Source organism: Lycorma delicatula, chromosome 6, assembly GCF_047948215.1.
Source record: "Lycorma delicatula isolate Av1 chromosome 6, ASM4794821v1, whole genome shotgun sequence".
Taxonomy (NCBI): domain Eukaryota; kingdom Metazoa; phylum Arthropoda; class Insecta; order Hemiptera; family Fulgoridae; genus Lycorma; species Lycorma delicatula.
Window position 1 is genome coordinate 58,383,277 of NC_134460.1, and position 27,581 is coordinate 58,410,857.

The following is a 27,581-nucleotide window of genomic DNA, read 5'->3' on the forward strand; positions in this document are numbered from 1 at the left end:
AGTTCATTTCAATGGAGAATAGTTTTCAGCATAGGAGTCACTAAAAAAACTGAAAAATTAAAGCTTATAATGAGCCAAAAGAATTTGCTCCAGCTGACATTCTACCATCCTTTTAACATAATATATGATTCCATCAATCATTGCAGTAACTATAACAGGTGATACAAAAAGGACTTCACAACTATAAAAGCATATAAAAATTTATTGAGATAACTTACAGATTCAGTTGAGGTCTCATTTCATAGAAAAACACAAAGTTTGTCACCCAACATTCACTTTGGTTCACTATGGCTTCCATTTGTAATGCAACATACATTCCACTTGAAGTCGATTTTAACCATTCTAAATTTTTTTGGTTTACGAACAATATATATTATGTCATAAAGATAAAAGTTTCAATATTTTAAAAAGTAGTTAATATTCATTTGGCTTAGCTGATATTAAAAACAGAAAATAGGCAAGATAGTATTATATTATTTTAATAGTTAAATAAAAGTAATTAGTTTGATAAGAAATTGTATTACATAACTTTGTTTTTTGGTGTCTGACATGGTCTGGATAGCCAGACGGTGATGTCATCGTGGGCTGGTTAGAGCATATACATTCTCAGAAAAAAGTGTGTATGTGCATAAATACGAACGGGCGTCTGGTGGGGGAAGCCAGACTGACATTCTTTGTTTCGGGGCTAGTGTGAATGTAGCAGTCATGGAGTGGAGACATGTTTTAAGTTAGATCGCACGGAAGTGATGGTGGTGTTCTTTGTTCAATATGACAGGACAGTGAGACTGGGTAAATAGGTGTATTCGATGCGAGGTCATCATTATTTTTATATGTACAGGAAAGTATCCTTATGTATAATGAAGAGAAAAATTAATGATAAGATATTTTTTTTAAATATACAGACGAGTAGTGTGGAAATGTGTTTTCTATGATTCCATTTATTTTTGATATAAATAATATGTTTAACTAATGTTAAAAAAATTATTTTATTGTATTGTTAATTATTTTATTTTTTTAAATATGACAGACGAGTATTGTGGAAAGGTGTTTTCTATGACTCCATATACATGATTCAAAATATATGATTCCATATAATTTAGATATGCTTAATATGTTCAATTAATGTTAAAAAAAAATATTTTTTGTATTGTTAATGTTCATTTTTTTATTTTTAATAATATACATGTAATCAGACTACATAGCCCTAGTACATTTTTTTGTTGTTCCCCCCTTAATTTGAATTGATTTGTGATTGAGCTTTTATTTTATATTGATTCTACAATGAGCTTTTCAAATTAAATTTTTTTTTTTTAATTTGGAAGTAAGCTTGCATTACAGACTGCAACTAGCAATTTGAGCGTTACCTCTGCATCTGCTGCATTAATTTGAAGTCTTAGCTCAAGAAGATCAGCAGACAAAGGTGGTACATAAACCAATCTTTAATGAAACCCCACAAGAAAAAAATCTAGCAGGGTCAAATCTGGGGAGCGATGTGGCCATGCAACTGGACCTTCATGACCAACCCACTGACCTGGAAATCAAGACACAGACTGCAGCCAACAAGTCGAGCATTATCTCTGCATCTGCTGCATTAATTTGAAGTTTCAGCTCAAGAAGCTCAGCAGGCAAAAGTGGTACACAAACCCAATCTTTAATGAAAGCCCACAAGAAAAAATCTAGTAGGGTCAAATGTGGGAAGCGAGGTAGCTGTGCAACTGGACCTTCATTACCAACCCACTGACCTGGTAATCAAGTATCAAGAAAATCTCGGACTTCGTGGTAGTGAGGTGTGCCCTGTCTTGCTGATAATAATGGCATCCATTTTGGCCATAACTGTTTAACTGAGGAATTAAATTTTGAAGCATGTTAAGATACAGAGGTCAGCAACCTTTTTGTCAGTAAGGGCACAAAATAAATTCAAAAGTTACTGGAGGTGCATGAAAGGTTATTGGAGGCGCCACACTATTATTACACAATAAGCAGATACATTTGCCTTTAAAGTCAATAAAACAAAATTGTTCTTCCCAGTCCACATTAAAACAATAAAGTCTTTTTCTTTTACAATTATTTATGATGGATTATTTATAAAATCCATTTAACCAGTGCGATACGTATTTCATAGTGAAAAGCACAACTATCTAGCATGATGATTATTAATAATATGTAAACAATAAAATATATTCAATAATAATAACACTCAAAATACGTAGCACTGAGAACACAGTAACATACTACCAAATTTATCAGAAGCAAGAATATTCCTATGTGCTAGAAGCAAGTGTGTCAGTGTATGACCTTGATTGCTATTTACTGACACTGAGATTGTGCAGTTATATTGTCTTATATACGCACGACGTCAACACAGTTATTGGGGTTAGTAGGTGTGTAATATAGTGAAGGCATATATAAATCTCATCGAGGGTGCCATGGCACCCAGGGACGCCAGGTTGCCGACTCCTGTTCAGATAAACGATACCATTTACAGTTGCCTTCTGGAAGAAGAATGAGCTCTACAGTCTTTGCTTAGAGCACAAAAACAATTGATTTTATGGCTATTACAAATATGCTGTAAAGTTCCCCGAGGGTTTTTTTTACCCATTATTTGGCGGTTATGGGTATTTACCTTGCCACTGATGTAAAACATTGAGTCATCACTAAAAATTACATTGTCTAAAAATATTTTGTCATTTACAATTTTATCCATCATTTCCACACAAAACTGCAGCCGAGTAACTTTAACTTTATCGTTATCTGTAATGTGTTGAATCACAGTTAGTTTATACGGCTTCTAGTGCAATCATTTATGTAATACATACAAACATTTGTTAGTGAAATGCATCTCATGTGATGGATGTCAAGTAGATTTCTTTGGATTATGTGCAGCTTTCTCAGAGTTGTGCAACAGCAGCTTCAGAGATGTGTGGATATCATGTGATTTTTGTACACAAAATAACCTGCTTCAACGAAGGTTTGGTGCAGAGTAAATTGTATGCCTACTAGCAGGCTCCCTACCATACTCTGTACAAAAATTATGTTTTACTGCAGTTGCTGTAAAAAATCATGAAACCAAAATTCACAGCAAGCAAGTTCTGCACCAGTAAGTGTATCCATTTTTAACAGCATTGGTAGATGAAGTCAGTACTAATGAACTACAAGAGTCAAAACTCGATGTGTCTGTTTATGAAATGAGACATCAACTGCATCTGTAAGTTATCTAAATAAATTTTTATATGCTTTTAGAATTGTGAAGTCCTTTTTGAATCACACAGTATATTATTTTGCAAATTTATTATAAAATAATTGTAGGTATTAGTTGTAAATGTAGGTAAGTAACGTTATGAGTAAAGTAATTTAATAGATTAATTATAATTGAACTTAAATTTAAAAAATAAAAATTAATTGAAACATAACGCACACAACACTTTAATTAAAATTACATACTATTACTTTAAATGGATAAATTATATAACAGAACAAGATAAATTTATAATACCTCATTAAGAGGTCGTTTTATTTTTATTTTTGATTTGATGTTATGCCTATCCATTAATGAATCACAACAATTTTAATTAATTGAACTTAAAATTAGGCTTTAGAAAATAAAGCATTAAACATTTTACAAAATTAAAAATAAACAAAACCACTACAAAAGGCAAACGTCATAATCAATGTCTAAATTCTGAGTCTCCTTAATTGTCACTTTTGCTCTTGCTGGCACCTTCTAAAGAAATTATCAAAGATTCTGTTTTATTACCATTTATTCATAGTGTTTAGCTTATCTGTTAGCTTATACATCACAACTGATATATACTGTGCCTGCCAATGTAACCTTTAACTTCAAAACATACTGTTATAAATTGGTTGAAATCTGAGTGATATAGAAGTAATTGTAACACTTGTCAATTTTTCCATCTCAATTTTTCTTTGCAAGAACGTCAAATAAATAAAACTTTTATTTTTATTTTTTTCCTTAATTAAATTGAACAGCTGAGGTTTCACCAAAGAGGATGAGAATGGAATGGTAAAATTCTTGAACTTGAAATTCTTGTTTTCTTGAACTGGACATAGGCAATTTTTTTGTTTAATGTATGGTGATACAATGAGTTGTGTCTATAACTACCAAATCTTTGGAAGAATGCTTTATAAAGTTTTCTTCAGCCCATTTTAAATAATTTCCTGAGTTTATAGGCATGACAGACACCACCTTTTGACCTACTTTCCAAATTACTAAAATCTGGGCTTTTAATCCATCCTCTGTTGGCTCATGATTAAGAAGAGAACAAAAATGCATGTTTGATTAAGTTACTTAATTTGGCTGTTATCAGTTCTGAATTTGTTTTATCAAGTTTAAGTATTGTATTTGTTTAAATATGTTGTGTTTATCAATTACAAATTTCCAGCTGTTTTCCATCAAAAACCTAATTGTTTTAATATCATTCTAAAACTGATTTCACTTCCTGAGAATTTTATTGAATTTTTCAGAAATAATAGCAATTTTTAATACTCAGTAACTATGTTGTGAATTGACATGTTCTTCTCACTATCGATGTCAAAATGATCTAGGTCTACGACAGGTTTTTCAAATTTCATGTACTTTCTAGGTGTAATGAAAGGAGAGAAAGCCTCCAGACAGGTTTGATGAATTTTTTTTATTCAATTTTAATTTTACGTTCCCTTACACTGTGAACTAATGATCAGGACACTTTACACACATCTCTATCCTTATATTCTGGCACATAATTTCAATTCAGAATTGTGACTAATGTGCCAATCATTTTTTCCCAATTTTCCAAATCGAACTGCTTCTTTTTTCATGAAATTGTGCATATTATTGATTATCTCCCAGGATTGCCAATTTAATTTTATATATTTTACCAGGATTAAAAATTTCATTCATTTACATGAAACTAAAATAAAAACAAGACGGAAAAATAAAGTTTTATAACTTATTAGATGAAACACATCACAAATCAATGAAATCATAAGTAGTATAACCAAAAATGCACTCTATGCACAAGCAATGAGAGTTATTACTTTAATGTCAACTTATATTTAATTTAAAATAATTATTATGTATTTTTTATACAATACTTGCTATTGATATATGCCTACTATTTATCAGGTCATTTCAAAGAGAAGGTGATTCATTTTTTATGACTTTTTTCATTTGACAGGAAATGTTCACAGATTATAATTAAATCATTACCTGTCTGTGTATGATATATTATTTCTTAAAATAATAATTTTTTTACTCAACAGAAACAATTTTAGATCATGAATTATTACTTGTCTATATGTTTTTTTTTTTTTTTAATTTTGTCTACTTTTGTAATGTTTACTGATCTTAACTGCTGGGTAATAACTCTTCATTAGAATTAATTTTACTAATATATCATTTTCCAAGAAATTAAAATTACTGGTACAATGGCAATAGTTTAGAACAATTGTAATGGTAATTATGCTACGAGGATCGTTCAATAAGTCCTTAGAAAAAAATAGAAAAACAAATTATTTTGTGTAGATTTTTTTTTTGTTTTTCAAAATAATCTGCTTTTAAGTCTATACACTTTTCCAAGTGCTTGTCCAACTTTTTTAAGCTGTCCAAAAGTACGAAGGCCCCCAAAATAAGCATATTTTTGGGTGTTGACCTCCCTGTTTCGGAGTGAACCGTTGCCCACCGAACCATTTTTTCAAGTTTGGAAATAAAAAAGAATCACTGGGGGCCAAATCCGGTGAATACAGTGGATGTTGTAATAATTTGAACTTTAATTCCATAATTTTGGCCATCGAAACTGTGCAGGTGTGCACCCATGCATTGTTTTGATGAAAGACAGTCTTTTTCTTTTTCAAACGAGGAAGTTTTTTCTTGATTTCTTCACTCAACCAGTACAATAACAACACATAATACTCTCCAATTATTGTTTATCCTTTTTGCAAGTAATCAGTGTAGAAGATACTGTGTGCATCTCAAAAAAATCATGACCATCACCTTGCCAGCGGATTTTACCGTCTTTGGAGCCCATTTGTCTTCAAAATCCTATTGTTTTTGACTGCTCCTTTCTCTCTGGAGTGCAGCAATCTATCCATGTTTCATACACACTCACGTATCGATGCAGAAACTCGTCAGGATTGCGATGGAAAAGTGCCAAAAAAAGCCTCAGAGTCGACCACATGATTGTTTATTCTCCACCGAGAGCAAACGCAGCACCAATCTTGCTAAAATTTTTTCACACCCAATTTTTCATGCAAAATTGTAAACACTGTACCTCATGATATGTCTGTGGCCTCAACTATTTCACGCGTGGTTTTGAACTATTTCAAAACCATATCATGAATTTTTTCAATCATTTCAGGGGTGGTCACTTCCACTGGACATCCCCCGAACGATGTTCATCTTTTGTGGATGTATGGCCACGTTTACAGTCATTTACCCAATTATAAACAGTTACAAACACAGGAGCAGATGTGCAATGAACTTCATCCAACTCAGCTTTGATCTCTTTTGGTGTTAAGTCTTTTAAATATAAGTGTTTAATCACCACCCGAAACTCACTTTTTTCCATTTTTCTAAATAAACAATAGCTTGTTGCTTTAATCAACTATGACAATGAAACCACATGATGGATACAGCTAAAACTTTAACTGCACTCTAGCGACAAATGACGCTTACTTAAAGCAAACCATTTTCGATACTACAAGCACCATCAATTGGATTTTCTAATGACTTATTAAACAACCCTCATAGTAATAATATAATTAACATCACAACTATTCACTACAACAATTTCTACTAGTGACTGGAAAAGTTAAAATGAATTCTTTCTTGTAAAAACTAGTAGGAGAAAATGTTTTTAGAATGGTTTATAAACAACATAACAGCTATCTGGCAGCAAGCATCAAGTTCCATGGCAACATTTATAATAACTAATCATCAAAAATATAGAATGCTTTCACAGAATATGACTTGTAAAATGTGAAAATGTTTAACATTTTAACAGACTTCTGCTGTTTGACATTATTAAAAATCACGTATGGTTGTTTGGTAGAATAGTATGAAAGAAGAATATATAAAGTAGTATGAATGAATGCTAACAAAAAAATACAATGCATAACTATATTACCAAAATCCTGTATACAGACTTTGTAGAAATTTCTTTTAAACTACCAGATTGATCTGTTTGCAGCTAGTTTTTGAAATTTTCATTTTAAATGTCTAGAATCTTAATCGTGCATTAACCTTTTGAAAATGTAATTGATCATTCCCCAATTAATAAAAAAGCAAGGGCCTTGTAAATTAAATTTTAATAAAAAGTTAAAATTTTCAGAAAAGAGAGTAACTTTCAAGTTAGAAAGTTCATAAGTTTTGTAGTATTAACACATATTTTAGAGATTAGGTTGATATTTTAAAAAATCCTGAAACGAAATTTTTTTTAAGGAGAATCTGTGTATAAAGAATAAATAATATAAAGAATTGTAATACATCAGAAGACACTTTCACATATTACCTCCTTATTTGTAGAATTTTCTATTAATGAACCAAAAACAGGTATTGTTGCAGTTCTTACAGACCTGAAAAAGATATAAATTTAATTTAGAAGAAAGTATGAAAGATTTTTTCCTGTAAAAAAAACTTATTATATTTAAAAACTTGTAATATTTTACAGGCATTATAGCAATGGAATTGCAATTATACAAATACATCCATGGGTGTATGCAGTAAGAATGATAAAATTCAAATACTGCTTTATATAAATGATCAAAGAATAAATTTAAAGATAAGTGAGAAATCGTAGTATTCAATTGTATTAAATACCAGCTAACTTACTTCTTAATAAGAGATAGACTGGTATTCGTAAGTTTTGCTATTGTTTTATAGAGATATTTGACATACACAATATAATAATTTTTTATACAGAAACAAGAACTTTAAGAGTGTGCCATGTGCAAATCACTCGCTCAGTGAGTAAACCTAAACTACCCAAAACTAGTTAAAACAAAAAATCAACATATGAATGCAAGATAAATATAGCTAATGCTATATTAGGAATTAGTGTGTTGGATGGCAGCACTGAGGAAGTTAACCAAAGATATAATAAACATGGCAGCAAGTCTAACAAGTTTGCAAGATACCGTTTAATAAATGAAAAAGTACAAATTTAAATCATTAGTCAAATAAGTGAAATTATTTTAAGTTTTATGAACCTAATTAATTTCTTTATCTATTAACAAAAAATATTATAAAAATACAGTGCGCTACTTACACTTCAGGATCACTGGCTAATGTAATGAGAGCAGGCACAATTCTATTAGTAGTCATTGATTCACCAACATTTGCAACGGCATAAGAAAACAAATTAGCTGTAGCACAGCGAACTGCATGTCTTTGATGAACAACACCTGTTTAAAATGATTAATCTTTAAAAAAATGTAACAAATCATAAAAGCAAAATATATATTATATCTAATTATATAACATAAAGAACATTCTTACCTTACTTTTTTTTTCATTTAAGTGCTTTCAAACATAAGCCCATCGTCAGTAACTTTTTTTTTTTTACATTTACACAATAGATAACATGATACATTAAAATTTATAGAATAAATATTTGTTCAATAAATAATTTTTTTTTTTCATTTAAAACAATATTAAAATTTCCTTTAACATGCTGTCTATATGTTAATACAGTACTGTACTGATTATCTAGTTTATTTAAAATTCCTTATCAATTTATTATCAACTTAAATAATATTTATAAGAATTAAGTTGGTAATAAGTTGATAAGGAATTTTATATAAATCAGATAATCAGTACAGACAGTACAGATAGCATGTTAAAGAAAATTTTAATATTATGTTTTAAATTTAAAAAAAAATATATTACAGATTTAACAAATATTTATTCTATAAATGTTAACGTATCATGTTATCTATTGTGTAAATGCAGTAATCCATGCAGTTATTGTGTAAATGTATAAAATTGTTATCTATTGTGTAAATGTATAAAAAAGTAAAATTTTAAAAAGAACATTACTGAAGAATGGGCTTATGCCCGAAAGCGCTTTAATGAAAAAAAAAAAAAAAGTATGGTAAGAATGTTCTTTAATTCTGTACTTTTTGGAGTCACTGAATAAGTTTGATATTATATAATTAGCTAGATGTTATGTACAGAGGAGATATGGACTACAAAAAATTTAATTTAAATAAATGAATATAAATATATTGTATGTAAAATTGTCAGGTATGGAAGAATTATTCACTTACCTTAAAAAATATTTATTATCATTACAAAAAGTTTATGAACTACAAATGACAATACTTAAAGCATCTGAATATCTTTAACTATTCTGGAAGCAATACACTTTCCATTCAACCTCTCTCTACTTAAAAAAAAAAAAGGGCTAAACTTTGGTAAAATACTTCTCATTGGTAAAGTCCCTCATCATACCAGAATTAGACTACAATGTCATTTTGACGCAAACAGTCATATACATAATAACTGACTTGATTTTTCTCTATCCATAAAAGCTTTTTTGACGGGTAAATTTGAAAAAAATTACCTTTAGAGAAAAATATAAATATGAAGTATATCAGAATGGTGAATAAAGTAGATATGATAAAAGTTATTTTAGTGGCTTTATTGTTTAACAAAATATGTTTTGAACATTAAAAATTTGAAACTGCAAAAAAGTTTTTTTTTCATTTTGGGTTCTCTCATACTACGGGGACTTTTGATAAAAATTAACTGACTGTGTTTTATTGAACTACTACAAAACCTTCAAAAACCAGCTCCAAAAATACGAACCCCAACCGTACTAATAAAGAATGAAAATGGTAAACTGGCCCATGACAATAAAGACAATGTGGAAATCATAGCTAAATATTTCAACAAACTCCTAAATTGCGAAGAACCAACAGAATTTCTAAACTTCAACAGCAACACCCCAATAACAACACCATTAGAAAACATTAACCCTCCCACAATTAAAGAAGTCTAACGAGCACTGGGTGAGATGAAGAATTACAAAGCAGTGGGAGATCAGACTTTTGTAGAGATCTGGACATATGCAGGAAGATCAGCAAAAATCACCTTTCATCAACAGCTTGACAACATCTGGATCAAAGCAGAACTACAGAATACTGGACAACAGCCCTCATCCATCTGCTACACAAAAAAGGGGATGAAACAGACCCTAACAATTACAGGGGACTCTTACTCTTTTATACAACATACAAAATTCTTTGAAGAATCATCCTCAACAGGATTGGTCCATAACTTGAAACAGAATCAGGCAAATACCAGGAAGGTTTCAGACTCTGGAGGAACTGTTCAGACCAGATCATGAGTCTCAAGCTAACAATGGATTACAATAGGAACAGGAAACAGAGACATGGTGAAAACATTTGTAGATTGCAAGAAAACTAATGACTGCATCCAAGAGAATGAATCCCTACTAAAAATGCTACAAACCTTAGACCACATACCAAACAAACATGATAAAACTGACCCTCACAAACACTACGTCAAAGATAAAATTCAGAAGCATGCTCTCAAAACCTTTTGACATCAAAATATGACTGTACCAAGACAATGGGTTCTCATCGCTATTATTCAACTGCGCTCTAGAAATGGAATGAAGGAATGGCTCAAAAAATGCTCCCAAAAGTAAAAATAGGCCGAAAAATAATAAACTCTCTTGGTTTCACTGACAACTTGGCACTACTAGTAAATAACATTGATGAAGGTAAATCACAGATATTAGAACTTCAAAGCATTGCAAATAAAATTGGACTGAAAATATCATTTGAAAAAACAGAAATTATGCCCCAAAAACCAATGCGACTAAAAGAAGTAAACATAAACAGTGGCAAAATCAAAATAATAACTCAATTTAAATACCTCAGAGAAATAGTAACAAACAACCTAAACGAAAAAAACCTCATCCAAATAAGAAGAAACAAATTAGCTAAAGCTGAAAAACTAACCTGGTACACTCGTACAATAAAAAATGCTTATCGATAAATGCAAAAATAAGATACTACAGCACAATTATAGAACCAGAAGCCACTTATGCAGCAGAAACACTCTTCCCCCTGAACGAACAATCAAAGACAGACAAACTCCAGAAAATCAAAAGAAGAACTGGAAAAACCTGCATCAATAAAAATACTAGAAAGATGGGCAGTGATGGATTGTGTCCAACAAAGTCATGTACAAAGAGTTAGAACCTACCATTGATATCATGCGTAACGAACTAGGATTCTTTGGACATATCATGAGGATGCAAGATTCAAGACTTCTAAAATAGCTAATACAGTACAATCTCAACTCAAAAAACACCAAGTCAGGATTCAGATGGAGCAGAGAAATAAGAGAGGATCTGAAGGAAATTAGCCGTACACCAGTAGACACCACAGGTAAGATAAAATTAAACAAGAAAATCACGAACATAAGCCCTTGCTTCACATGCACAAGAAAAAACTCACAACACACATTTTTAACACTAGAAAGGGCACAAAGAACAGAAGATATGAAAAAGTACTGGGAGGACCGCAAGGTCAAGCAGTCCCATTGAAGGGACTTGGATTATTATTATTATTATTGATTAGTGATCCTATGCAGTCAACAAAATAATAATAAATACTAAAGTGCAAGAGGTATCAAAAAATTGAGATTTTTCATTTTAAATGCAATGGGTAACTTTCAAGGTGGATTTAAATTTAAAATTAAACAAATATTTTTTGTTACCACAGATCACTGCAGTAAGATGGGCAAAAGGTTTTTATACTGGTTTGAAGGTCTACTGATGTCAAAAATAAAGATTCAAAAAAAAATCCCATTAACTCATTTTCTGAAGCAAAATTTAGCTGAAAAAAATAAAAATACAGTCTTTTTTTGGGGAGGAGATGAATATTAAATAAACATTTTTGGTATTTTGTGATCTTGATAAAAAAAGTTCAACTTTTACAAGAAAATATTTTGCTAAAGTAACCCAGTAAAGATTTGAAATTTTATTTCACCCAAAACCCTTCTGTAAACATAGTCCAGAGTTATAAGATCAAATAATAGGCCAACATATACATAGGTACATACACATATACATCCATCTGACAAAAACAGATTTTTTAGGCTTGGAAGCTTTGGAATAAAGACCTTTTTGCATATCATTTATTATTTTATTGTAGCTTATTTATTAATTGTCACCGATGTGTTATGTCAATTCATACAAACAATCGAGCAATAATACTCTGGGTTGTTTACAAGTAAAATTAATCAAAATTGCAGTGCTGTTCAAAGAAATCATCATCAGCATTGATATCAATATAATTTAGTCTTAGGTTATCATTACAAGAAAATTGATACAATCCCTTCAGAAGTAAATGAATAATATAAAAAAAGATGTTGTAAATCCCTTAATCCAAAAAACGTAATGTCAAACTGAATGCAATATTTACTTTTCTTTTTTATTGTAGAATGACATGTTCACAAAGAATAGCTTAAATTTGTAGTGTTATAGTAATCAGAAAACAGGTACTACAATGACTCATAACACAGTTATGAAAAAAACCCGTAGATAACTGAATCCTTTGACCTAGAAAGAGGAGTAAGGCAAACTTGCTGATCCCCACATTTACAGAACATGTATGTTGAAGATACCATTAAATAAATGTTCATAGAAGAGTACAGAGGATAAAATTAGAGGAAGGAAAATAAATTGTACATGGTATGCAGGTAACATGTTAGTTTTAAAAGATTGAGTACAATTTATTCAACAGATTGAAAAAAAAAAATAGAAATCTTAATCAGGACAACTAAAAAGAGGAAAGTCAACTGTAACATATCAAATGAAAGACTGGAACATATCACAAAAAGAGAAGGGTTTCTATTAAAACTGTGCTACAAGATTCAGTAGAAGATACAAAGAAAAAGAGGACAATAAAAGGAAAGTTATAGATAATCTAAAAGGAAATGGGAAAAAATAAGAACTCAAAAATTAACTAATAATAAAGGACAGTATACAACAAAAAGAAAATTACAGAAATAAATAATATCTCCATACAATTACTTAAAAAAAAGAATTACAGGAAATTTTACCTGATAAAGTTAAGAAAGTTTGGAATAAAGCATTATAATACGAAAATCTTTCTAAACACAATATAATTAAAAATTGCTATAAAAATGTATACTACCTTCCCATAATGTAGACATTAAAACTTCATGTAAAGAAGGTAATTTACTTAATTCTCTAATGGTAAACTGTACTGAATCTAAAGGAGCATTACTTAATGATAATGCGCATAAAAATCGTTTTAAATTATTACCAACTTCAGATTCTTCTTCCTGTAATGTGCAGCAGAAATTAATACGTAATTAAAATCAACACACAAAACAAGTTAAATTTAAAAGATAAAAGTATCATATTAAAAATAAATAATATGCTCAGAAAGCTGCACTCAATTAGGCGCAAGTGTGGTTATTACCTTTCATAAAATGCACAGAGAAAAACTTTTTAATCTGAGTTGGAATGGTTCCAAAAACACTATTTTCCCATTTTATTCATGAGTCAGAATCACTTTACCACAAATTTTTTAAGTACAATCAACAAATCTTGTTACTGCACATGATAACAAATTTTGAACACAGCACAACTTCAGTAATTTAATTAATTGAGACCTAGATTCCAATATTTAAATAACTATTTATTTTTTTTTTTTATTTTTTTTTTTTTTAGGGCGAAAAACGGTTGGACGTTATCATCGCCCGGAAAATAAATAAATAAAAGTAATTAAAGTTGTTACATAAAATTAAAACTTAAAACTACTATCACAGGAAACGAAATCCGGAATGGGTGTAAAAGGCCCATTCTCGGATAACAAAAACACTAACATGTAACTTAAAACTACGTTAAAAACTATCATATTAAAAATAAATAAAACTTAAAACTAAAAAAGGAAATAAAACTTAAAACTATTATGTTTAAAGTCTTACAACTAATATCACAAAAATCTTACAACTAATATCACAGACGAATTTAAAAAAAACAAAACAAAAAAAAAAAATGAATATATATATAAATATATATATATATATATATATATATAAAAAAATTCCGATAGGGAGTGTAAAAGGCTCGCTACTCGGATAACAAAAACAATACATAGGACTAGAGTAATTAAATTTTTTGTATTAACCCTATACTACGCAAAAACAGAAACAATCTGTTTAAAACCTCTTTATCATTACACAAGATACCACGGATGTTTCTGGGTAGTTTAAATTTACGACGCAATGCCGCATAACATATGCAGTCCACGAGTATGTGGCGCACAGTCACGTGGCAGTTGCATCATGCGCATAGAGATGCTTGGCCTCTTGCAAACAGGTACTCGTGTATGACCCTCGTGTGTCCTATCCGCAATCGACAGAGAACTACTTCCTCACGCCAGGGTTATCTGTATGAGGAGTCCCATGGTAACACAGAATCTTTAATCTGACGGAGTTTATTATCGCCACCTTGCTCTTAGTAATTGTTTCACATAGTTAATGAAATCAGAAGTAGCAACTCGGGTGGTGAAAGGAGGCTGGTTACATGCTTCTTTGGTAGCGGAATCTGCATGTTCATTACCTTGAATCCCTACGTGGCTAGGGACCCAGCAAAAACTTAATTCTGTGTTGCGATTATTCAACTCAGCGATTGCATTGTAAATTTCAATGACGATAGGATGTTTGGAATTAAAGTTTTTTAAGGCTTGGAGAGCACTACACGAGTCACTGCAAATAAGAATTTTTCTATATTTAGGGTTAATGATGTTTAGAGCCTTATTTATAGCGTATAGTTCAGCGGTAAACACACTCGTAATACCGGATAGACCAAACATATAAGTTCTCTCATTGACAACAAATACATACCCAACTGTATCATTTTGTTTCGATCCATCAGTGTATACAACCGCATCTGGTTTCATCTTGGAGAGAACACACTGAAACATTTGCTGAAAGACAATAGATGGTGTTGATTGTTTATTATATGTCGTAAGGTCAAAATAAAAATTTATAAGGTTTATTCTCCATGGAGGATATGAGCAAGGATACATAGGAAAGAATGACGGTGTGTCAATATTTATATGCTGCAGCAGACGCCAGGTACGGACACCTACAGGTGCAGTACGACGTGGATGGTCCTCATACTTTCCTAGATTAGGATTTCTAAAGACTGAGTCAAGAGCCGGGTGATTTGGCTGTCCTCTGAGATGAGCAAAATAAGATAATAAAAGCTGGTCTCGTCTATCCCAAAGTGATGGTTCACCACAGTCTACAAGTAAGCTTGCGACAGGACTTGATCTAAACGCGCCTGTGGCAAGCCGAAGGAAAGCATGATGTACACTATCCAGCATTTTAAGCACGAATTGACGAGCTGAAGAGTAGGCGACACAACCATAATATAAACGGGAGCGAACAAAGAAATAGTAAAAACGTATCATACATGACCTATCGGCTCCCCAGTTGGTGTTAGTAAGGACTCGCACCATATCTAGAAGTTTGGAACATTTTGTTTTCAATTCTTTTAAATGTTTGACCCAAGTAAGACGGCTATCAAAAAATAAACCTAAAAACTTGACGTAACTAGAGATAGTAATAGTCTCTCCATTCAGAAATATTTGCGGAATAGAAGGGTTTCGTAGCCGAGAAAAAACTACACATTTTGTTTTTTCGGATGAAAATGTGAAACCAGTAATCCTGGACCAAGCTTCAAGGTGAGATATAGTGTTCTGCAGTAGTCTCTCTGCTGTAGGTGTTGAACGGCTTGCAATATAGATAGCAAAGTCGTCAGCAAATAGAGAACATGAGACAGGAGCCTGCACACATTTGGTAATACTGTTTATGGCTACAGAAAATAAGGTGGCACTTAAATACACTACCTTGGGGCACTCCATTCTCCAAGATGACACTATATGAGAGCGAATCATCCACACGAACACGAGCCGTTCGGTGATTTAAGAATCCCCGGAAAAAAGCAAGCATATATTGCCCTTGATACCCCATTCTTTGAGAGTGTTAAGAATACCACATCGCCAGGCTGTGTCATACGCCTTTTTTATATCGAAGAAGATAGCGGACGAGGTGCTGCCGATTTAGGAAAGCGTTTTGTATGGCTGTTTCTAGTGACACTAAATGGTCAATAGAAGATCATCCTTGTCGAAAACCACACTGTTCTGGAGATAGCAAGCCATGTTTCTCCAAGTACCATGTAAGTCTGCGGTTTACCATTGTCTCCATTATTTTACACAAAACGCTTGTTAATGAAATAGGGCGGTAGCTTGAGGGGTTGGTTTGGTCTTTACCGGGTTTTAGTACTGGTATAATAAATGCTTCTGACCAGCCGGGTGGGAAGACTTGTTCGGAGAATAAACAGTTGAAAATATTCAAAAGTTGTTGTAGTGCCGAATTAGGAAGGTGTGAAAGCATGGAAAGGCGAATGTTGTCCGGTCCAGGGGAAGTGTCCCATGAGTTTTTTTTTTTTTTAAGTGTCCCAAGTGCATGTAACAATTCTTTAAATACGAATGGAGTGTTTAATTCACCAACCGAATCACCAATATTTAACGGTAATACTTCTATTTGTTTCTTGTACCGTTGAAAATCGTTATTATATGATGAGGTGAGAGACACCAAGCGGAAAGATTTTGCTAGACTATTTGCCACTTCCGAGGGTGATAAAAGGAGTTCTCCTTCATCAATAAGACCGAGAATAGATTGTTTCGGTGATCCAAAAATTGTAAGAATTTTCTTCCATACAGTAGACGTGGGAGCAGTGCGTGAGATAGTGCTCACGTATTTCGTCCATGAATTCCTCTTAGCGTCCAAGAATACTCGACGGCACACCGCTCTAGCCCTGCGGTATAAATTTAGATGTTCTGTTGTAGGCCTACGATGCCGTCGATTCCTAATAGCATATTTGCAATCATCGTTCCACCATGGAACGAAAGGATGTCTAGTTTTACCCGATGTTTGTGGGATATATCTGTTGGCATTCTCAAGTATCATGGACGTAAAATAAGAATATTGGTCGAGGATGTTCGCTCCATCGTCATACTGAGATTGGAATGCTTTATGGTATCCATTCCAATCTGCCTTTTCAACAATCCATCTCCGTGGCCTTCTTTTAATCTCGCAGTCTACACCGAAACCAATAATAATTGGTCTATGATCACTGCCGTGAAAGTCATCACAAACAGACCAATTAAAATGAGAAAGCACATTCGGTGAGCATATGGAAAGATCAAGGTTAGATACAGTACCAGTTGATAAGGACATGAATGTGTGTGATCCATTATTCAGTAGGCAAAGGTCAAAATCTTGTCTCAATCTGTTTATCATATTTCCTCGAGTGGAGCAGAAGGTTGAGCCCCAGGAAATATGATGGGCATTGAAATCTCCTACTATTAACGATGGAGATGGTATTTGTGTGAGGAGATGGTATTTGAGACATCTAGAGCACTGAACTGTGTTTGGTGAGAGATACAGATTGCAGATATGCAATTTGAAAGGAATAGAGACCTTTACTGCAATAACAGGAATGACAGTGGTTAGTTGAATTCTTGTAGCTGACACCCCATTCTTCATGAAAATCGCTACTCCACCACTCTCCCTACTGTCTACTAGGCAGTCGTATCTCTCACAGAAGTATCCTCTGAGTGTAATTGGGTCATGTTGTAGAAGGTGAGTCTCTTGGAAACACATGATTAGTGGATCATGTGTGTGCGCTAGTACTCTAATATCTTCAATGCGGGACCGAATACCCCTAACACTCCACTGAATAATGTTCATAAGTGTAAAAAAAAATAAATAAAAAAATTAAATAATTAAATTTCGGAAATTATATAAAAATTAGTTGAACGTGATTCGGTTTTTATTTTTTGTATTTTTTATTTTAAAGAACTCCAATGCCCTAGGGTCGGGTGGTTCTTCAACCATATCCTCCAGTATATGAGGTGATGGTGGAGGAGATTTATTTGAATGGGATGCTGCAGTTAACATCCCAGAGGGGGTGGGTTCCCTTTACGGGGAGCTTATTAGGTGGCTTACTGCCAGCTGTGATAGTCGCTACTCGTGCCGGTACGACTTTGGGAGCAGGAACTTTCGTGTGTATCACACTGTTGGATTCACTAACTCCGACGAAAGACGTTTTATTCATCTTTGTCAGCTCTGAGATAGTGGCTGTAAGTGAAGCTACTTGATCAGAAAGAATCTGAACAAGTTTTTTAAGTTCATTGCAGGATCCGCACTGCTGATTATTAACGTTTGTAAGAGTTTGTTTCGATGTAGCGGTAGCAAAAGATACATCTGGTTTAACCAGGTTCCGTGAATTATTTAACTTTTTGTATTCTCTTCATGCGGCCGGGAAAGATAGCTTTTGCTCCGTACAGATTTTGAGAATTGCCTTTTCTTCTTTAAAGGTTGGGCAATATCGGGAGCAGGCTGTATGTGGACCACTGCAGTTTGCGCATTTTTCACTTTCTTCGCAGTTAGTGTCATTGTGACCTTCTTTAGCACATCGAGCACAGATCTCAGTTTTTGTACAAGATGTTGTAGTGTGACCAAAACCTTGACATCTGAAACATCGCCGTGGGTTGGGTATGAATGGTCGTACCCAAACCGAGAGGTAACCCAATTTAATCTTTTCTGGTGGAACAGGGAGATTGAATGTTAATATAAGAGACGGTGTCGGTTCTTCTGTTCCGTTCTGCCATTTCATAATACGTTTCACTTCAACAACATTCTGGTGGCAAAGCTCGTCAACTATTTCAGTGATATCTATATCTAAAAAGTCTCGACAAAAAATTACACCCCGGCTCGTATTTAAAGTTTTGTGGCTTTCAGCACTTATATTTATACCACCCATATTACAGAGACGTAAGATAGATCGACTCTGTTCGTCGTTGAATGTTTCGACCAGAATCGATCTGTCACGTAATTTCCTGATGTTCTTCGGGGAGCCACTTGCACCTGTTACAGTTTTGTTTATTAGGAAAGGTGAAACCTTTTGGAGGTGAAACCTTCCTGACTATTTTGGAGAACAACGAATCGAATATTTTTAGAGTTCAAGTCTAGAGATTTGCAGTTCTCTTCGATAGGACTTTTATCCTCGTCAGACAAAGCTGATCGAGGTCTCTTCACAAGACTTAATTTGGTGGTTTTTTCAGATGGACCACCAACCATCTTGGAATTTGATATAGGAACAGAAATTTTGGTCCCACGAGTACCGGCGAAAAATGGACCACTCCAGCAAAGCGCACGCGTACTGGAGCTAGAGCTAAGTACAACTGGGTTCGCCCTGGTGCCCAGAGGACATCGTTCGAGACTCACTACGTATAGCCATTCACCCATCGGCACGATTTGTTCCCACCTTGGGTTACGGTTGCGTTTCGTTAAGATGTCGCAACACCACCGAGTGTTAATGTAAGAAATATCAGTGTAGGATGTTGTTGTGTAATTGTGTAAGTGTGTATGTTGTAATTTATGTAGTGTTCTTGGTGTAATATATGTGTATGATGTAAAGTGTTCTGCAGCTCACTGTATAGTGGGAAGAATAGCTGCAGAGGCTAGGCCCGTGGGGACGCCAACCCCCAAAGTCTTAAAGAATAAGACTCCCTGTCGGGGTAACTATTTATTGTTATATAAAAAAAATTGTAACTTAGCTTCACTATTTTATAAAAAATTTTGAAATACTCCAAAGGTTAAAATTAATAAATAAATAAATAATACTTAAAAGGATAATAGGCTAATGAGAAATTATCAATTTTGGAGAAATAAAAAGCACATCTCATATTTAATATTAAAATTACAAGTAAACAAAGAAAAAGCATAAGCCTAGATTAGAATTCTTTTACAAAAAAAAAAAAAAAAAATTATGCATCCAGAAAAATTGTGTATTATGGTTGATTTTAATAACTCAAGTTATGAGTTGGAACATGCTATCAATATTTCTGTATGTCTACCGAATTGTTATGTCATTCTAAATTTGACATTTGTTAAGAACTTACATTTTTTAAGTGCTAAGATATTAGCAAAATCAATAATGTTCAATGTACATAAATTTAACTGAGTACTTTTAAAACCTGATCTTAAATGAAATTCACACAAACCAAAAAAATTACAATGAAATTTTGAACCATGCAGCAAAGAGTCTTGCAGATATTATTCTTCCACTCAAAAAACAAAAATTTCTGTAATATAAGTAAAACTGTTTTTAACAAAATGATACTGATATCAAAAAAAGGTAAGATATCATCTTCGGCCCGATTTCATTTATTAAACAATAAAATTGGGCCGGTAAACAAATATCGGTCTCACAGATATAATCTGCGAGACCCTTGCCATAGTACAGTTCATAATTTCATTGTAATTTTTTTGGTACCCTTTCTTTTAGATTTTATTATTTCAAGTACACTATCAAGTTTTTGTACACTACCTACTACTACCAAGTACTGCTGCCTAGCGGTGTGATTCATAAACCCACCTTTGTGAGAAAAAGTGACATATTCAAGTCCTGCGGTTATCAAATGGAAGAAAAAAACATTGACTAACAAAATTTGAGGTATTTTTTGAAAGTATTCATTACAAATCTAATTGAATTGAAATAGTTTTTCATGATTTTTTTCCTATTTTCATTTCGCTTTTAGGTTAGGTCATGTTTAGAACTGTAAACATAGTTTGCTGATATCTTCGCCACGCCATCCAATTCTGGCGAAGTTCTCTCTTACCAGCAAAGTTGTAACAAACTTCTTGATAAATTTACAAAACCTTGTATGAGGATACGATATATATATATATATATATATATATATATATATAAATTATAATTAATTTATATTATTTTTTAATCATTCTTAATGTAACATACCAGAACACATGTTCTACTGCATTATAAATCAAAATATATATTACACTTTCTGGGAAAAAATTAAAAATTAAGGTAGCTATTTATTTACCAATTAAATTTTATATTTATCTCATCTCAGTCTCTTTTATTTCACAAAATGAACTAAAATATAACTTTAAATTGAACTTACTGGTAATGGTGCTAATACAGCTAAAATGAAAACTGGAATAATAGAAAATGAAGGCCACTCGCTACCAATATTAGCTAAACTAGATTCCAACTTTTGAAGACGATTCAAAAAAATAGTTTTAACCTAAAAAAAAACATTTTAATTAAATATGATTAAACTATAACGCAATAAAATCAAACATAATTAAATCACTAACTTTATTATAGTGATAAAACATAAACACTGATGAGTAAATCTTTGATATGCACCCTAGAATTTATTCTGTATTCTATAGAAATTAGCAAATAACTATCTCCTACCTTTAAGTACCAATGTACCTAGATTTTTTTTAATGTATCCATCTTAAAAAAGAAACTATTATTAAAACATTTTTAAAATAAATTTTAACATTTCTTTTAATGATATTTTTAAAAATTTATTTTGAAAAAATATAGATCAATGAAAAGTGCTTAATATGGTGAAACACCTTTGTTTGCTAATATTTATAAAACATTATAAACTTAATTGTTTTTTTTTTTAATTTTAAAAAATTAGACTTTATTAAAGCAGGACAGAATTAGCAAAATTTGATGTCTCTGATGTCCAATGTATTGTTATAACACTGGTCCACCACTAACATAAAATTACAAACCAAACTGAAATATTTTGAACTTTAAAAAATAATCTCTGAAAGACCACTGGATGAGATTGTGAAATGCTTTGTGGCAATGAGTTTCCTGTTCCTGTTCTGTGTTTATAACATGTCTGGGACCAGCTGAGCCACAAGGATCGGAACAATAGCCTATTTTTAATCATTTATATTTCCATGTGTATGCTTTTATTCAATCATTAAACTTGTGCTGTTTTAAATAGTATTATTACTCCTGTCATATAATATGACTATTTGTGAATAATCATATCTTTATTATCATTTATTTAAAAATAGAGGATTCAGAACAGTTAAGGCTTTTAATTAAAAAACAATCTGTAGTTAAAGGACAAATGACAAGATGCAACAGTTACTTAAATAAATTGGCTGATGTTACTCAGCTTAAATTCACGTTAGTTAGACGAATGGTCATCATTCCATGGCAGTTTTAAATCATTAATTCATGACAATCCAAATCTGGCTAATTGGCAGAAATTTCCCTCAAATTGTCTTTAAGGGACAGTGCCACCAGTGTCTTACAATCTCTAGAAGGGGCATCCAAAAATGACAAAAGGTATTTAATCAACAAACACGTCTCAACCATTTTCAATTTAAATAAATTGGACAGAGTGTAGGTCTAATTTGAGAAAATGAATTGACGATGTACAAAAATATGTGTGTGCCCTTCATACATTAGGTCAACCCACTGAACACTGGGATACTCTAATAATTCACTTGATTCTCAGCAAATTGGATAAAACTACTCACAGTCAGTGTGAATCAGAGATAGATTCTAACAATGTGCCCGTTTTATCTGATTTAATAAAATTTCTATAGAAAAGATGTCAAATCATAGAAGCTGCTGAATCTAAGCCAGCACTCTTATTAAAACAATCTCAAACTGGAAATTCTCAAACAAATTTCAAAAATTAATATATCCTCTTCTAGTTACTTATCTTCTATAAAGAAATGTTCATTATGTGACAATTCCCACCCACTGTATTTGTGTGATAAGTTCAAATTATTATCCATTAATGATAGAGAAAGGGAAGTGTGGAAGTTAGGACTGTGATTAATTGTCCTTCTTCTGGTAATCATAAAATAAAAAATTGTGCAGCAGGCTAATGCAAACTTTGTGATTAACGTCACAATAAATTACTGCATTATTCAGAAAGGACAAATAAATATTTGCATCCCGAATGAAATACATCAATTTCCAAGGCTAAATTCAGTAGTCAAAATCAATCAATTGTGTCCACATCTTGTATATCGTGCAAAGGTGTTGCTTCTTCAGTGTTGATGTCTACTGCCCTTGTCTGTTCTCGATCATCATGGGGCTCCTCATCTTGCACTATTAGATTCAGGGTCACAGTCAAATTTTATGTCTGAGAAGGCGGTCAGAAAACTAGGTTTGCCATCTGCAAATGTATCTGTAGAAGTGAATGGAATTGGAACATCCACTACCAAAACTTCTAAAGTTTCTTCAATGTGTCATTAACTGAAGTTTTAATACATTTTCCTTCACTTATTGATTGTGTAGTCCTAACATCTATTACCAAACATTTACCCACTGTGTCAATTGAGAAATCAGACATGAAAATTCCGCCTAATTTTCAGTAAGCAGATCTTCATTTCAATCAACTGAGTAACACTGACCTGCTCATTGGAGCAGAATTATTTTTCAACTTGCCACATGACAGAAGACTAAACTTCATGATTCAACTCCAACCCTTCAAAATACAGTGCTTGTTGGATCGTTTCCAGCAAGGTAACAACCAATACTATGTCGCACATAACTACAGTTTGCCATCTATCTATGCTGGACGGCATCAATAAAACCATACAGAAGTTCTGGGACATAGAATACGGTTACTCTGAAACGCAGTACACTTTCCTTTCTTTTTCCTGTTTAGCCTCCAGTAATTACCATTCAGATAATACTTCAGAGGATGAATGAAGATGACATGTATGAGTGTAAATAAAGTGTAGTCTTGTACAGTCTCAGTTCAACCATTCCTGAGATTTGTGGTTAATTCAAACCCAACCAACAAAGAACACTGGTATCCACAATCTAATATTCAAATCTGTGTAAAAATAACTGACTTTACTAGGACTTGAACATTGGAACTCTTGACTACCAAATCAGCTGATTTGTGAAGACATATTCACCACTAGACCAACCCGGTGGGTTGAAAGGCAGTACTCTGGAAACAACAAACTATGCGAAGACTTATATATTAATACAACCTTCAGGGATCATTTTTGAAGGTACTGTGTGCAAATCCCCTTGAAAGGTGATATTTGTGAGCTCGGTAAATCAAAGGATTCTGCATTCAGAAGATTTTTATCATTAGAGAGGTGTTTATCCATTAACCCAGAGATGCGTTCACAATACATCTCCAATGAAAGAATATAAGAGGTAGGACATATGAAGTTAATTACAATGACTGAAACTAATTCATCGAAGGCTTATTACATTCCGCATCAAGCAGTGTTAAGGGAAAATTCCATAACTACCAAATTATGGATAATTTTCGATGCATCCTCAAAAACAAGCTCCGGTGTTTCATTGAATGACATCTCAATTGTTGGTCCAACAGTACAATCAAACCTTGACAGTACTGTATCAAGATTCAGAACCCATCCATATGTTGTAACAGCAGATATAGAAAAAATATATCATCAAATTAATATCCAATCAACTTAACAAAATTTACAAATAATCCTTTGGAGAAACCAGCCAGAAGATCCTATTAAAACATTTAAATTGTTGACAATCACTTATGGCACTGCTAGTGCTCCTTACCTACCAACAAGAACTCTAAAGTAGCTAGCATTGGATGAAGGATCCTCTTTTCCAGTCACATCCACAGTAGTCATAGAGGATTTTTATGTGGACAATAGACTGGAGCCAAGACAATAAAAGAAGCAAGATAACTACGGCGTAATTTAAATGATCTGCTTCATCGAAGCAGTTTTCATCTAAAAAAGTGGAGCGCTAACAATCCAGACATTCTATCTGACATTCCATTAGAAGATGTGGCTAAGGGTTGCGTTGAGATTGATGAAGACACAACGATTAATACTGTAACCATTATAAATTCTGACCTAAATTTAAATTAAATTAAATTGCTTATTTAAATTGGTGAATTTATTTATATTTTATTTTATTGTAAATTATTTTTTGTATGTATTTCTTAATACATCAACAGACAATATGTTTTTTTTTTAAATTAAATTAATAGCAGCATGATTCATTAGTTATCAAATTCCTTCTTAAAATAGAATTTTAAGAAATATGACATCATGCATGAAAAAGAGCAAACATTATCTATACAAAGAGTGTTACGTTTGTGTGAGTATGTGTGACTTGGGGAATTCAGAGAAATAGTAGTGGGAAATAACTATTACTACACAATTATTGACTACACAATCAATAAGTGAAGGAAAATGTATTAGATCTTGAGTTAATGACACATTGTTCAACTTTAAAAGTTATTGACTATTACTACACTATTATTGACTACACAATCAATAAGTGAAGGAAAATGTATTAAATCTTGAGTTAATGACACATTGAACAACTTTAGAAGTTTTGGTAGTGGATGTTCCAATTCCATTCACTTCTACAGACACATTTGCAGATGGCAAACCTAGTTTTCTGACCGCCTTCTTGACTAAATCTAATAGTGCATGACAAAGATGAGGAGCCCCATAATGATCAAGAACAAACAAGGGCAGTAGACAACAACACTGAAGAAGGAACACCTTTGCACGATATACATGATGTGGACACAATTGATTGATTTTTGCCATCAAAAATTCAACCATTGAACACCTTTGCCTTGGAAATTGATGTATTTGATTTGGGATGCAAAGATTTATTTGTCCTTTCTGAATAATGCAATAATTTATTGTGACACCATCGGAAAGCGTCAGTTATATGCGGGACTTCGTCGTGGTTAGATGAGGGTTGTATTTAAAAAAAAAAACTTAGGAAAATCATAGACTATAATTTGTATGGAATACAGGTATGAGAATTTGATATCAAAGACCACTCCATAAAGACATTCATGGATTAATCAGATTTCTTATCCGTCGATTTTTTTTTATAACATTAAAAAATATTATTATTGAAATTATAACATGATAAAATGACAAATTATGTTTAAAATTGTAATTAAATTTAATTTTGGATTGGCCAATTCCTTACTTTCATAAGTATTAATAAGATATTTTGTTAAATTTTGATGTATATAAGTAGTAGTTATGTAATAGCGGTTCTACAAACTTAAGAAGACCATTTATGGGACTTCTGAGTCAAATATGTTTATTGTCATTTTTCTTCATTTTTATAAGTAATGTGTATTATCCATCGCTGTTACAAATATCTTTTTTTTGATGTATTGAGTTATTGCAATTTTTTTTTTTGTAAAACTCGAGAGAGAAGCATAAGCAACAGTACTAGTACATTGTTTCGCAAATCCCAATACAGTAAATTTATTTTATTTGTTTATTAAAAATTTATTCTTATAAAATTTTGTTTCTGTGTTTTATTTAAATTTGATGTTTTACATGAAGCTCACAAGACACTGGGTCTTATGTGGAATCCAAGACAAGATAAATTCCAATTTTGCTTTTGTGAAGAAAGCAAAGCTGTAAAAACAACTAAAGGCACTATTTTGTCAACGCCCTATTTTGTCGGCAATCGGAAGGATTTTCAATCCCCTTAGAATCATAGGTCCAGTAATTTTAACCACAAAATTAATCATGCAAAAATTGTGATCCTATACACTAGAATGGGATGAAAGGGTACCTGATGAATTACTTAAGAGTGGACTCAGTTTCAAGAATCACTGCATATGCTACCAAACATTCAAGTCTAAGGGTCATAATCCCTAAACAGAAAGGTGTTCTGAAGTTAGAAATACATAGATTCGCAGATGCTCAAGAATCCACGTATGGTGCCAGTATATATCTCAAGTGTATTGACCATGATGGAATCATCACTGTTAATTTAGTCATGTCAAAATCTATTGTCGCACCATTAAAGAAAATTTTTTTAACCATACTAGATTTGTGTGGCGCTTTGTTATTATCTGAACTATGCAAATCAAGTTGATTCAATTTTATATTACACTGATTCAACTATAACATTAGCATAGATTAAGGCTTCATCTTTTCATGGACAACATTTATTGTTAATAGGCTACCTAAGATACAAACTAACACCGACATCAGTTCGTGGAAGCATTTGAAGAGTCAAAACAATCCTGCTGACTATCTGTCGAGAGGCTTAGTGCCAGATGAGATTACAAAGGTGGATTTATACTGAAGGGGCCTTCATTTTTGTATAAGTCTCAGGAATTTCCAGAAGAGCCAGTTAGTTTACCAATTGGTGATCAAATTCCAGAGCATCGTCGTACAGTGTTAAAATGTGTTACAGTTGAAAACCAAATGATCAATTTAAATAATTTTTCTAGTTTTACAAGGGCTCAACATGTAATGAGCTACTGTTTATGCTTTATTAATAACTCTCAAGCACAAAATTTGCATCTTCGTGGTCCATTATCAGCTTCTGAACTTTGATCAGCAGAGCATGCTTTGGTGAAGTTTGTGCAAAAAGAATTGTTTCCAAGTGAGCTTAACAATTTGCAGTTAGGAAAACCACTAACCAAAACCAGCAAAATCATATCTCTAAGTCCATTCTTAGACAAAAACAATGTAATACAAGTTGGTGGAAGATTACAGCACTCAGACTTAACTCCAGATTAAATTCACCCCATCGTCTTACCAAAGTCATACATTTACTAATTTGATTGCCAGACATTTTCACATCAAAATGCTTCATGCGGGCCACAGTTATTGTTAAACATTATTTGTC

General features: G+C 32.5%; 1 protein-coding gene across 1 annotated transcript in view; it reads right to left on the reverse strand.

Annotated features, from left to right (window-relative positions):
* The window catches only part of LOC142327094 (RAB11-binding protein RELCH homolog), a 79,438-nt gene that overhangs the window by 4,005 nt on the left and 47,852 nt on the right, over positions 1–27,581 (reverse strand). Inside the window, exons 15-18 of the mRNA XM_075369942.1 lie at positions 21,070–21,192; positions 13,189–13,339; positions 8,262–8,397; positions 7,506–7,569 (exon numbers count right to left, since the gene is read on the reverse strand). Of these exons, the coding sequence (XP_075226057.1) occupies positions 7,506–7,569; positions 8,262–8,397; positions 13,189–13,339; positions 21,070–21,192 (474 nt within the window). The remainder of the gene's footprint in view (positions 1–7,505; positions 7,570–8,261; positions 8,398–13,188; positions 13,340–21,069; positions 21,193–27,581) is intronic.